The 12,425-nt window shown below is 52.9% G+C and overlaps 1 protein-coding gene across 5 annotated transcripts in view; it reads right to left on the bottom strand.

Annotated features, from left to right (window-relative positions):
• The window catches only part of MPP3 (MAGUK p55 scaffold protein 3), a 36,920-nt gene extending 25,795 nt beyond the window's left edge, over window positions 1–11,125 (bottom strand). The window contains exons 1-10 of one of the 5 annotated variants that reach the window (XM_027974460.3): window positions 11,059–11,125; window positions 10,669–10,745; window positions 9,795–9,851; window positions 9,432–9,550; window positions 9,187–9,264; window positions 7,889–7,969; window positions 7,506–7,643; window positions 3,851–3,932; window positions 2,265–2,350; window positions 435–509 (exon numbers count right to left, since the gene is read on the bottom strand). In XM_027974460.3, the coding sequence (XP_027830261.1) occupies window positions 435–509; window positions 2,265–2,350; window positions 3,851–3,932; window positions 7,506–7,643; window positions 7,889–7,969; window positions 9,187–9,264; window positions 9,432–9,550; window positions 9,795–9,819 (684 nt within the window). In that variant the 5' untranslated portion in view covers window positions 9,820–9,851; window positions 10,669–10,745; window positions 11,059–11,125. Of the gene's footprint in view, window positions 1–434; window positions 510–2,264; window positions 2,351–3,850; window positions 3,933–7,505; window positions 7,644–7,888; window positions 7,970–9,186; window positions 9,265–9,431; window positions 9,551–9,794; window positions 10,617–10,668; window positions 10,746–10,928 lie in introns of those variants that run through there. The other 4 variants (XM_042256031.2, XM_060394904.1, XM_042256029.2 and 1 more) reach the window with 4 other exon arrangements.
• Window positions 11,126–12,425: the final 1,300 nt, after the last annotated feature.

A 12,425-nucleotide genomic window follows, 5' to 3' on the forward strand; every position in this document is an offset into this window, starting at 1 on the left:
CCGGCCTCCCCTACTGAATCAGGAAACCTCTAAGCTACCAATCATCCTGGTCTCCAGCATCTGGCAGGGCACTTGGCACAGAACAGGTGCCCACCAAAGGTAGGCTCCACCAGGAATTGAACAAATGGCAGTTACTTAATTGGGCCTGAAGCCGGAACATTTGGTATCTTCTCCTCCTCTTCATGGCCTGGCTTTTCTACTTCAATTAGAAGAATCTTGTCTTTTATTAGCAAGCTACGTCAAATCCTGTTTAGAAGAGATGGGGTACAAACAAATGAATCACTTGGTGACTGAGTTACAGGTCTCTACCGAGCACTTGCTCCGAGGACCAGATGGATGATCTCTTCCCGAGTGACTGTTTCAAAGACAGGGCTGGAGTCCCGCCACCCCCACCGCCCTCCTTGCCCACTCCCTTGCCTTCAGCTCCCCCATACCTTGCTGTCCTTTAGGCGGTCTTCCTCCTGGGTGGCTGGGATGATTTTCAGGGTGATGGATCCCTGGGACTGCGCCTGAAAGGAGACAGCACATGACCATATCATCTCCCAGATCTAACCCTCGAGGACATCACATGTTACCTCCCTGATCTGGAAACTCACATGCAAAAGAAAGTTGGACGTGCAGCCTCCCCTATGACCTGCCCTTCTGTGGTGGCACCCAGATGAATTAACTCAAGCATTTTTATGGGACAAAGGGACAGAACACTTTTCTCTCCTTTTTTTTTTTTTTTTTTTTTGGCCACACCACACAGCTTGCAATATCTTAGTTCCCTGACCAGGGATTGAACCTGGGCCCTGGAGAATTGAAGGCATGGAGTCCTAACCACTGGAGCACCAGGAAAGTCCCCAGAAGATTCTAAATGAGAACTTAAGAACAATGCGTACAACAAATACAGCTCTCTCTCTCCCTCCTGACCTCTAGTGCCCTCAAGCACTTCCCTTCTTTTCTCTTGGGTTATTTTCACATCCTCGCTCAATTTCATTTTCCTCTTTCCTGCCTGATTTGGGGCTGGTTCCCAACCAGCACTTCCCTGTTGACCTGCATCTTCCCCAATCTCAGGTCTCCCTCCCTTGTACCAGAGACAGATCCTGCACCCCACGTGGGGGCCCATGGGGAAGCACATGTCGGCCCATTAGAGCACATCTCACCCAATAGTGATCCCGCCTCACTCTGGAACATGGGAGGCTGGTGCCCAGAACCAGGGGAAAAGGAGAGGGGGCAGAAAGATTGAAGGGTCTGCCTGCAACCAGGGTCCCCTGTAGTCAGGGCCTTAAAGAGTGGGCCTCTGAACTTTAGATCTCATCCCATTTTCAACCCCCCAAACCATTAAAAGTTAGCAAACAGTGTCGTGCTGGAAGAGGATGCCTGAGGATTATAGAGGTCAGAACTATGACAGGGGCTTTTTATAATTTCAGTTTTGACTTCAGTTCCCAGAATGGACTGAGAAGGTTGTTTCCATCCCAGCACCGGCTACCCTAGAATCCCCTTGCAGTTGTGAAGTGCAATGCCCTCTTCCAGATGTTTACATCCTAATGATAACCATGCCTTGGTTGAGAAACCATCCCTACCCCTATTGAACAGGAAAGGAAATCAAAACTTGATGATTTGATGACTTGTCCATCAAGGTTACACAAGACACTCCTGGTGGCTCAGTTAGTAAAGAATCCACCTGCCAATGCAGGAGACCTGGGTTCAGTCCCTGGGTTGGGAAGATCCTCTGGAGAAGGAAATGACAACCCAATCTAGTATTCTTGCCTGGGAAATCCCATGGACAGAAGAGTCTGGCGGGCTACAGTCCATGGGGTCACAAAAGAATCAGATACAACTTAGCGACTTAACCACCACCACCACCAAGTTTGCACAATTGTAACGTGATGGAGACAAGATTCTAACCCAGGACCAGCTGACCCCAAAGCCCTTGCTCTCCTGTGCTACAGCCTTTTACTCCATGTTCCTCAGCTCTTTAGAAGAGGGGACCCTTTCAAGAGGCTCTTCTAGAAGGGTCCTCAGGAAACAAGGCTGGGGGTAGGGAGAATGGCTGTGCTGAAGACAGAGTCTGAGAGAGGCAGGTGGTCTGGGCACTCCCCTCCTCCTGTCCCCAACACCCACCACCCCCGCCCTGGTGCAGGGCACACTGTAAGGTCACTAGGTCTGCAGTCTCCCCATGAAAACAGGGAGACTGGGCTAGATCAACCCTGGCTCCAGGAAGCGCCCTGCTCTGAGTCTCTGAAGAACCACCGCACCCCCAGCTCACGCACAGCACGGACCAGAATCTGGCTAATCTCGTCGGGCCGCTTGTGCAGGACTGTGATCCCGTTCACTTCCCGGAGCTCGTCTCCAACGTGGACCAGGCCTAGGAGACACAAGGGCTGACCGTCAGCACAGCAAGGGGGCCAAGGTTCCCAGAGCGCGAAGTTTTAGGCACCTCTGGCACCTGCCTACAGAACCAAAGCAGGGGAGATTCAAGGCTTAAAGGTAGTGGATGGGACTGGGATGAACTTATCCCCAGGTGTGCTGGGTGGCTCACCTCGAATCACAGCCTCACAGCAGCCTGGTGAAACCCCCCAGTTTACAAACAGTCAGCTGAGATTCAGAAAAGCGATGCAGTTTGCCCAAGGCCACACTGCTAAGAAATAATGGAGCCAGTGCACAGACGCAGTTACTTGGCTATAGAAAGCCTATGTTCTTTCTGCTGTCAGCTCTGCTTCTTTAAAAATATCATTAACTCTTCCCCTGCCTGGGTGTACAGACATAACTCCAAGGACATCCTTCTCCAATGTTACATGAAAACTGAAGGGCACCAGAGAAGATGGAGTCAAGAGTGTTAGACACACCTGTCTGTTGGCCTCTGCTTTAATGACAAGCAACTCTGCATATGGGGCCCTATTTGCCACTCAACATGGACACCAGTCCAGAAGCAGCAGCATCACCCAGGACGCAGGAAGGGCTGCAGAAGTCTTGGTACCACCCCAGACCTGCTGAGTCAGAATCTGCATTTTAACAAGACACTTGGGCCATTTCTGTGCTTGTTAATGGGATGCACTGGTCTTAGGGCTCCCACCACAATGGTCCCCAGACTTTTGGGGGCAACACTCCCCTACCCCAGGAGATCTGCTTCCCAACTTAGTTCTCCCACACACCAAAGATTCTTTTTCTTTTTCTTTTTTATTTTATATTGGAGTATAGTTGATTAACAATGTTGTCAGCTTCAGGTATACAGCAAAGTGATTCAGTTACATACATACATGTATCTATTCCTTTTCAAATTCTTTTCCCATGTAGGATATTACAGAGTACTGAGCAGAGTTTCCTGTGCTATATTCAGTAGGTCCTTGTTGGTTATCCATTGTAAATACAGCAGTGTTTACATGTCAATCCCAGACTTCCTATCCCCTCTCCCGCCCATCCTCTCGGGTAACCATAAGTTTGTTCTCTAAATCTGTGAGCCTGTTTCACAACAGTGATTCTTAACTTGTTTTCTACTCAAACAAATCTGGGACATGAACACGCTCCCCATGGTAACTGAGGCTGGCTAAGGCAGCTGGGGTGTCAGGAAAGGGTGTCTTGCTCCCTAGTTAGGATTTACCTACCAAGTTGAACTACCACAATCCCCAGGCTAAGCCAATGCACAAACCCTCCTGATGACCCTCAAAGGACTCCATGCCTGACCTATTTTCAAACAAATAAACTTTCTACTGGGCTTAGGAAGGAGAAGAGAATTCCAGTCCCACTCCCAGAAAGTAAAGCACATCCCGAACAGGCGAGCCAGTGGGAGAAGGGAAGGAGACCAAAGGAGGAAGGCTGGGGGGACCATGGCTGTGGCCGTGGCCAGGCCAGCACTGATGCCACTCACCGCTCCGGTCTGCTGCGCCCCCTCGCATGATCCTGGCCACCACGACAGCCCCTGAGTGCTCATCTCGCCGGATAGTGGCCCCCTGCATCAGAGACAGAGCAGGCAGGCCCCTAAGAAGCAGCCTCGAATCTCAGACTCTGACTCTCTGGACCAGAGAGAGCCTTCCCCTCCCACCCCTGTTCCTCCCTCTGCCACCCCAGGGGGGAGAGCCCAGCAGGCACCTTGCCATGCTGAGGACAAAATAAAACCAACATCTCAAATTAGTATAGCACAGCACTTTAAACAAGCACGACTGTAACGCTGTCACAGCCTCATGTGACAGGTAAGCGACAGGGGCACACAGAAGGTAAGCACCTTCAAGGTCACCCAGTTTTCTGGGATGCCAAATGCAGTGTTTTCTCTATCACATCACAGCTCTTGCCTCTTGCAAAGACATTTAATCATGAGGAGAATACGTGCCAGCAAATTCTCAACCTGCCTTGAGCCAATCACGGGGTTACCAGGCCTTCTGTTGTTGCCAAGGGGAACCAACTATGCCCCAGGCGGAGCTTTGGGACCAGGACTTGGCCCCCAAAACACGGCAGACATGATGTCTAGGATGAGAAGGGCACTAACAAGCTCTCGTGCACCAGGCAGGCTAGGCTGCGGCGGGGCAGGGCAGCAGTCAGAAGTTGGATGGCCCTGGGTTTGAATCTGCTCTGTCATTTACTAAGAACAATGGCCTTCCTTTAGCAAGAAAGCCCCTCATCTTCATCTTCTCTGCGACTGCTACCTCTGCGGTGTGGGAAAGCATTTGACTCTTGGGGTTGTTGCAAGGATAACGCAGGCCAGGCACTTAGTACACAGTAAGCGCTCAATATGGGCTTCCCTGGTAGCTCAGCTGGTAAAAAACCTGCCTGCAATGCGGGAGACCTTGGTCCAATTCCTGGATTGAGAAAATTCCCTGGAGAAGGGACAGGGTACCCACTCCAGTATTCATGGGCTTCCCTCATGGCTCAGACGGTAAAGAATCTGCCTGCAGGGTGGGAGACCTGGGTTCGATCCTGGGTCAAGAAGATCCCCTGAAGGAGGGCATGGCAACCCACTCCAGTATTCTTGCCTGGCGAATCACAATGGACAGAGGTGCTTGGCAGGCTACAGTCCATGGTGTTGCAAAGAGCCAGACACAACTGAGCGACAAAGCACAAGTGTTCAATACATGCTAACCACTAATTATTGGCTGTAAGTGCAAACACACTGGCACACTTAATCATTAACTTCATTTGAAATCCATAAAATGAATGTTGCTGGAAAGAGAGACCAGCAGCTAAGAACCCTGTGGCTTCTTGCCCCTCAGACCATCAAACTTGCCAGCATCTCTGTCCATCCTCTCCTCCTCTTCCCTAAGTCAGCAGAGGGGACCCTCCTGGCTAGGCTGGTCCCTCCATCTCCCTCCCTCCCTCTCCTGCATTCTCAATGCCCCCTCCCCAGTGACTCCTTCTCCTGGCCCTAAAAATATTATCAAGCTTGTCCCATCATTAAAAATGTGGCAGCCCCATCCAGTGGATGCCAGTCTCCATTCCTTTGGAGCAAGCTTCTCAAAGAGGCAGCACACACCTGCTCTGACTCACTCCCTGCACCAGCAAAAGGATCAGCGACCCACGAGTTGCCATGTCAATCGCCACGCTCAATCTCCTCTCTCTGATCTTCTGATTTGCCCTTTCCCTGGAATGCTCTCTTAGCCTGGGCCCTGGTGACACCTCTCTCACAGTACTTCTCAGTGATCAACTGGTCTCCTTGGCTGAGTCTTCCTATATCTGTCTTTTAAGTGTTGATTAAAGGGCCAGCACTTGGCCCGTGTCCTCTCCTTGTCTCTTTCTACACACGCTTCACCCAGGTGATCTCAGCCTCTCAGGTGGGATTGTAACCCCTCTGGATGCTGGCAGCTACCAAGTCCGCATCTCTACACACCTAAGCCTTTATCTCCTGGACATCTCTGCTTGCAGGCACCCAGGCCTCTTGAATTCAATGGATCCTAAGTTTCTCTTTATCTCCCCTTTTGAATCATGGTCCCACTGCCCACCTGTCATCCCAGCTAGACACCTTTGTCTTATATCCAAGATGCTTCCCCAGACTTCTGCCCAAACTGGGGCAGTCACAAAGTGACATTAATTTTATTTCTGATGTATTTCTTGGATTCCTCTTCCCTCTTCCCACAAACCAAGGTCAAGCTCTGTCTCTGAACCATATGTATTTGGCCCCCATTCTCAAATAAGTCCTCTGCTTCCAGTCTCACCCTCCAGGTGACTTTCTACTTCATAGCCAAGATGATCTTTCAAACTGAAAATCTGACCATTTTATTTCTTACTTAAAACCCTTCAGTGGCTCCCCACTACCTTCTGAGTCCAGGGAAGCAACTGTGGGTGACAATCCAGTCTTTATGCTCTCCTAATGATCTGGCCTCACCTCTGTCACATTTGACCTCCAACTTGGCCAGTTCCCTGAATCTACCATGCCGTTTACCTTCCCATGGCTCTGCTCATGCAGTTCTACTGATAGAATGCCCTTCTTCTCCCTCTTCCCTCTGGAAAAATTCTGTTCTTTTTAAAAAAAAAAAATTAGCATGGGTATCACCTCTTCCAGGACATCCCAGTTACTACCTTCTATAAACTCTCAGAGGGTGATGACTAAGTCCATTAATTTTTTTGGCTTTGCTATGGAGCACGTGGGTTCTTAGTTCCCCAACCAGGGATTGAACCCACAGCCCCTGCATTAGAAGGATGGAGTCTTAATCACTGGGCCACCAGGGAACCCCAAGGACTAAGTCTTAACCCTCTCTGAACTGCCCGCACTTAATGTGGTGCCTGGCACACAGGGGGGTTCACGATGTGTTTGCCAAGTAGCTGGATGACTGCCCCCATTTTGAAAGTAAAGAATCAAAAGCAGAGGAGAACCCTGGCCAGTCTGCAGAAGCGGTTCATCTGAGGTCACTTGGTAAAAGTTGACAGTGAAGAAGGCCAGCTGTGGTATTCTCTAGGGCACGCCCTCAATTCTCTGGACTGCTGCTACTTCCCTCCATCTAATAAACAAACCTGTCCCTTAGCTCCGTAAATCAATGCTGAACCGGGACCAAAATGAAACAATCTGTCAGCTGCAAAGAAGAATGGCTGCTACCCTGGGTTTCCTCAGAATTCAGAACAGAGGTTGGCCAACTTTTTCTGGAAAGGATCAGGTATAAATGTTTTACTATTTGCAGGCAACACGGGTTCTGTTGAGTCTGCTGTTGCCATGTAAAGGCGGGGCCCCCAGACAACACCTAAGTGAACTGGATGGCCAGGCACCAATAAAACTTTATTTAAAAACACTGACTGTGTTGAGTTTGGCTGTTGGATCATAGTTTGCCAACCTCTGGTTCAGAGCCTGATGATCAGGGCTGCCCTGAACAGCTGTGCAGGTTCTCGACTGCACAAAGGAGCTTGGCCACAGCAAAGGGAGGCTGAATCTACCCAGAGAAAGGAGTACTCTGCACACGGTGGTGTCACAGGGACTAGTGGCAGCCCTGACAAAGCTGCCATCACTTACTCCAAAGACTGCAGTGGGTGGTCCCTTCCTGGGTTTCTCAGTGGGTGGGTGGGAAACAGGGAGAGCATGGGGAAGAGAGGTGAGGACCACATACCAAGGGTTCCTTGTTTTTCACCAGGCGGACAATCTTCACTGATTCTTCATCAAAATCCTCATCAATATTATCGGGCAGAGGGGGAAGAACAGGGTCAAAATTCTTCTGGGCGACTGTGTCGTGTACCATGAGCATGGCCTGTCATGAAGGCAAGACAACAGAAGGGCTAGCCTCCAAAGCACATGGGGGTCCAGGGGACCTGGACAGGGGGCAGTGGTTTGGGGTCCCAGATCTCATGCCAGAGAGACGACCTCCCCAGACACTTAGGCTGAGGAACCCTAACTCAGAAATCTCCTTTCCTCAGTTTCACAGCCAAGCACTCCTCCTATCCCCATCCCGGGAGACACAGATGCATGGGTAGGCAGAGACTGTGGTGTGACTACCCTGAGGTGGGGGGTGGACAGCAGCTGGAGCAGCTCCCTCTCGTCGCTGTGCACGGAGGCAGCCTGCAGCTCCTCCATCACCTGCAGGGGAAGGAGAGAGAAGGCCACAGATGGCTGCAGGTGCTGCGAGGGGAAACCTTGCTCCCTGGGCCCCCTAGCCACGACTACAGCACCAGGGGGCATTGGACCCTCAGTCACTCTAGGACTGTGGCTCCCAGGGAAGTCATTCCAGGGATCAGAGAGCATGAGACGCCTCTACAGGCTCATCCTAATGGGAGCTAATTTATGAAGGCTTTCCTGGATGCTGTTTGCCTCATGTGGATTAATTCTCACAACAAACTAGATAGGGCAGGTACTATTATTTAGCCATTTCACTGGTGAGAAGTAAATGAGAGAGATTAAATATTCTGCCCAAGGTCCCCAGGGTAGTGAGCGGCACCACCAAGACTTGAACCTGGGCTTATCTAGCTCTCTGTCTCTACCCTCACCATATGTTCCAGATGAGGAAACTGGGGCTCAGAGAGGTTGAATGACTTGTTTAGGGTCACAGAGCTAATATTAGAGGCAGTGCTGAGCCTAGGAGCCTGGCAACCTAAGCTGCTCCTAATGGCATCTCACAGGCAAGAAAGGCAGGGAATCTGCCCCCATCCCTCACTAAGGTGACATGATTTTATTCAGAAACTGGCTTTAGTAATCAACTAGGACAGCTTTTTCAATCGTGTGACACAAAGGACAGGTCCACAAGAAACAAGGAAAGATTCCTTTAAAAAACAAGAAGCCTAGGAATTCCTTGGTGGTTCAGTGGCTAGGACTCGGCATTTTCACTGCCTGGGGCCCAGCAATCAAGGCCCAGGGTTCAATCCCTGGCGGACCCCACAAATCACAAAGGAGCAGCCAAACCAACAACAAAAAACAAGAAGCTGCAAGTCCCTGGACCCAGGACTTCATATTGGGCCTCCACAAAGCACAGATATGCAGTGTGCATGTTTGACCTGTTCTTGTCGCCAGCCCTCAACTGTTTGGGAACTGCTCTCATCACAGCTGGGAAATCAGACTTTCTCGCGAACACACAGTAAGTGGGTGTCACCATGTCGCCACGGCCCCTGGCCCTGTGCAAGGCTCACCAGTTTCTCCCTGCCTATTAGGAGGCCCAGAGAAGAGGTGAAGGGGAGGAGACGTTATTCACCTTGGGGCTCCTGAGCCCTGATGGTCCCTTGCTAAGCAATGGCAAGCAGGCCAGATGAAAGAGCTAGGGGTGGGAGAGGGGCTGAGGCCAGAAGGAGAAACTGGGGGCTTACATCCTCGGCGAGGGCCACAGCGCTGTGCAGGACAGGGGTTGGACTTTGCCTCTCGTAATAGCGAAGCTTCTCGTGAATCTGCAAACACAGCTGAACTCAGGTTGGGGCCTCCCAAGACAATTGCCCAGATATACCCTGGATGTCACACAGCCCACCCACAGCTGTGAGGATGCCTGGGGCTGCAAACCAGGTCATTCAGAGGGCAGCATAAGGGAAAGACCTTCCTGGGGCAGAAAGGACTTCACCTTCATTAAATAACTGAGGCTTTTTTCACTAAAAACATCCCTCAGAAAGCCCATCTCTTCCTTGTGGTTAGAGTCAGGTCTCAGCTGAGAGGTCAGTAGTGCCAGGGTTTCATGCAAACCTGAGGACAGAGTGAGAAAAACACAGTAGAGCCAATGCAGTGGCTACTTCCTGCCCCATGGGACCCCGAGCAGACCCTCCAACAGTATGTCAGCCCTGCCGGGGGCACATTTTCTCCCCCGCCAGCTCTCATTCCCGGGGCTCCGAGCCAACACCGGTAGCAGCTGCTTTCTTTGCTGCCCTGGGTTGCTGGGCAGGCTCTTGTCTTCAGGACTGTGGCAGGCCCGGCCCCAGGAGACACTCACCGGAGTCCTCAGACAGCACCGGCATGTCTGTGCTGCTTAGATCTCTGTCTGTGGACTCTGGGAGAAAAAGAGGGGATGGGGTGGGATGTGAAACTCTGGCAAGCTTATTCATTCAACAAACAGTGATTACACGTGTACTGCGACTGTCCATGACCAATTCGGGGACAGAAGGGATGGGAACAAATTCTCCACTCAGTTTTTTCAGAGAGGAAAGAAAGAAAACCAAGCTTGCTGAGTGCTCCCAATGTGTCAAGCACTGTCCTGGTGATTTCATATGACATTTTTCTTAATCTCTTCAAAGCCCTGAGGAACGGACATTAATATTTCCATTTACCTGATGAAGAAACAGAGGCTGTGGGGAGGGCTGTTCAGTAAATTGTAGATCAGAATCTATACTCCATTGGCCCTTCCAGGCGATTATCAGGCGAGAAGTGGTCCCTACCTGACAGCGGGTGCTCTCCTCCACAGCTTCCCCCTCCTCTGTGGCCTTCTAAAGGGGCTTCTCTCAAGTCTCCTGACTGTCAACAAGTACCTGGTTGGGCCTACAAGCCCCTCCTTTCCCACCATTCCCAAGCCCCAACCAGAAGCGATCCTGCCCCCAAAATAGAGCGTAGAGAGGAGGTGGAGAGAGGAGAGTCGTGTCTACTATGCCGGAGAGGGCAGCCCTATCTCGGCAGGCCCCCCAGCGTGTTTTGCAGCACGTGGATCTCAAAAAGTCCTCCTTCAGAAGGGGATAAGGAAGAGTAATGATTCATTCATTCCGCAAACATGGAGCCAGCCCCACAGCGCCCGCCCGAGTCCCGCGGACACCAAGACGCAGAAGAATGGTCCCCGGCCCTCCAGCCACCGCCCCGCCCCCCTACGCCAGACTCACCCTCTGGCTCCTTCGAGCTGTGCCCCCAACTCCCCCAGGCAGCCAAGCACAGACTCCGGCTCGCTTTGGGAAGGAACCTGTGGGACCAACAAGGAGCGCGGCTGGGAGAAGGCGAGGCAGGACCTGGGGGACGCTGGGGGCTGTCTCGGAGGATGCGGGCCGGCAGGAAAGGAGCGGTGCGCATGGAGGAGGGGGTGGGCGCGGAGAGGAGGCCAGGGACGGAGGGGCGGGGACTGAGTCCCCCCCACCCCCGCTCTCACCAAGCTGAGGGGGGGGTTCCCTGGGTCCCGAGGCTGCCTATGCAGGAGAGGCGGGTCTTAGCCCATCCTCCCCTCCTGCCGGGCCCCTACGGCTCCAAGTCCGTGATCCATCGCCCGCGCCGGTTCCTACCTGGGCGAGCCTGGATCTCAGCTCCAGACCCGGAGCCGCGCGGGTGCCGGGAGCCTCGGCGGCCGCTGGCTCCGCCTTCCCGGCCCCTCCCTGCCTCGGCCGCGCGGGCGGGGGTGGAGGAGCCGGAGGAGGCGAGGCGTGGGGAGGAGGAGGGGGAAGGGGGCGCGTGGGGGGAGGGGGAGGGGGAGGGGCGGAGGGCGCACGCGGCGTCTGGCACCGCCAGTCCCCTGCCGGCCCGGGCTTCGCTCTCCTGCGTTGTACCCCCTCCTCCGTATCCTCCCACCCGAGCCTCGAGGAGCTCCCTGCCTTGTGTCCCCAACCAGGGCACACAGCCAGCCTTCCCTCCGCCCCCGTCGCCCGCACATTACCCACCCCCGCTCCCCCCACCCCCGACACACACACACACCGAGTGCTGAAAGGTGGACGCTTGCTTAACGCAGATTTCGATTTTGCAAACATTTATTGCGCGCCTTCCAAGTGCCAGGCGCTGTGCCAGGGGCTGGGGGTTCCGCGAGCACCCAGGCAGGGATCCTGCATTTGAGAGACTCCCAGGCCCGGAAAGGAGGACCGGTCAGACGCCAGGGCAACTCGCTGTAACAATACAACGATGCTGGGAAAGATTTATCGGTGCGCGGGGCCCTGGGGGAGCGGAGAAAGGAGAGAGGAGAAGTCGAGTCGGGAAGACTGCAAGGCTCGATTCTGCCCCGCTGTAATAGGCGGGGGTGGATCTGCCGGGAAACGGCGGCTCGTGTGCAGGGGCTTCTCCTGGGGGACCTGCTCTGAAATAGCCCTGACGATCACTGACTTTTATTGTGCTGTCTCTGTGCCCGAGATACTCCTCAGACCACTTCGAATCGCATTAACTCCTGAGCTAGAGACCATTATTATTTCTGCTATGTGATTGAGGAAAACTGAGGCTCAGGGAAAAGGACGCGTCTGGAGGAGAGGGTAGGAGCTGCGGGATGAGTGAGCCCGTGGTTGTGGGTATTTGAGAGTGAGGAATAGGCCATTGAGCCCCCTCCCCGTGCCCCCAGCACGCAGCACGCACCCCGAGGGTGGACCCAGGGGTTAAGCATAGGAGTCCGTCTAGCGCTTCTTCATGGAGAGAAAATGGATCTACAAGCCCCCACAGCCCGCGGTGCCTGGGGAGGCTGTCAGTGGCAGAATATGTCATGATCACATTTCCCCTCCTTCCTCAAAAATTATCTACACCAGTGCTTCTCAAAATGTAATGTGATTACAAATCATCTGGGGGTTGTGTAGGGCTGGCGTCGTGCCAGATGCTGCATTTCTAACAAGCTCCCAGGTGATGTGATGCTTCTTGTCTTAGGACCTCACTTTGAGTTAGGAAAGACTACTTGAGAAAC

The sequence above is a fragment of the Ovis aries genome, chromosome 11 (genome assembly GCF_016772045.2).
Source record: "Ovis aries strain OAR_USU_Benz2616 breed Rambouillet chromosome 11, ARS-UI_Ramb_v3.0, whole genome shotgun sequence".
Classification (NCBI taxonomy): domain Eukaryota; kingdom Metazoa; phylum Chordata; class Mammalia; order Artiodactyla; family Bovidae; genus Ovis; species Ovis aries.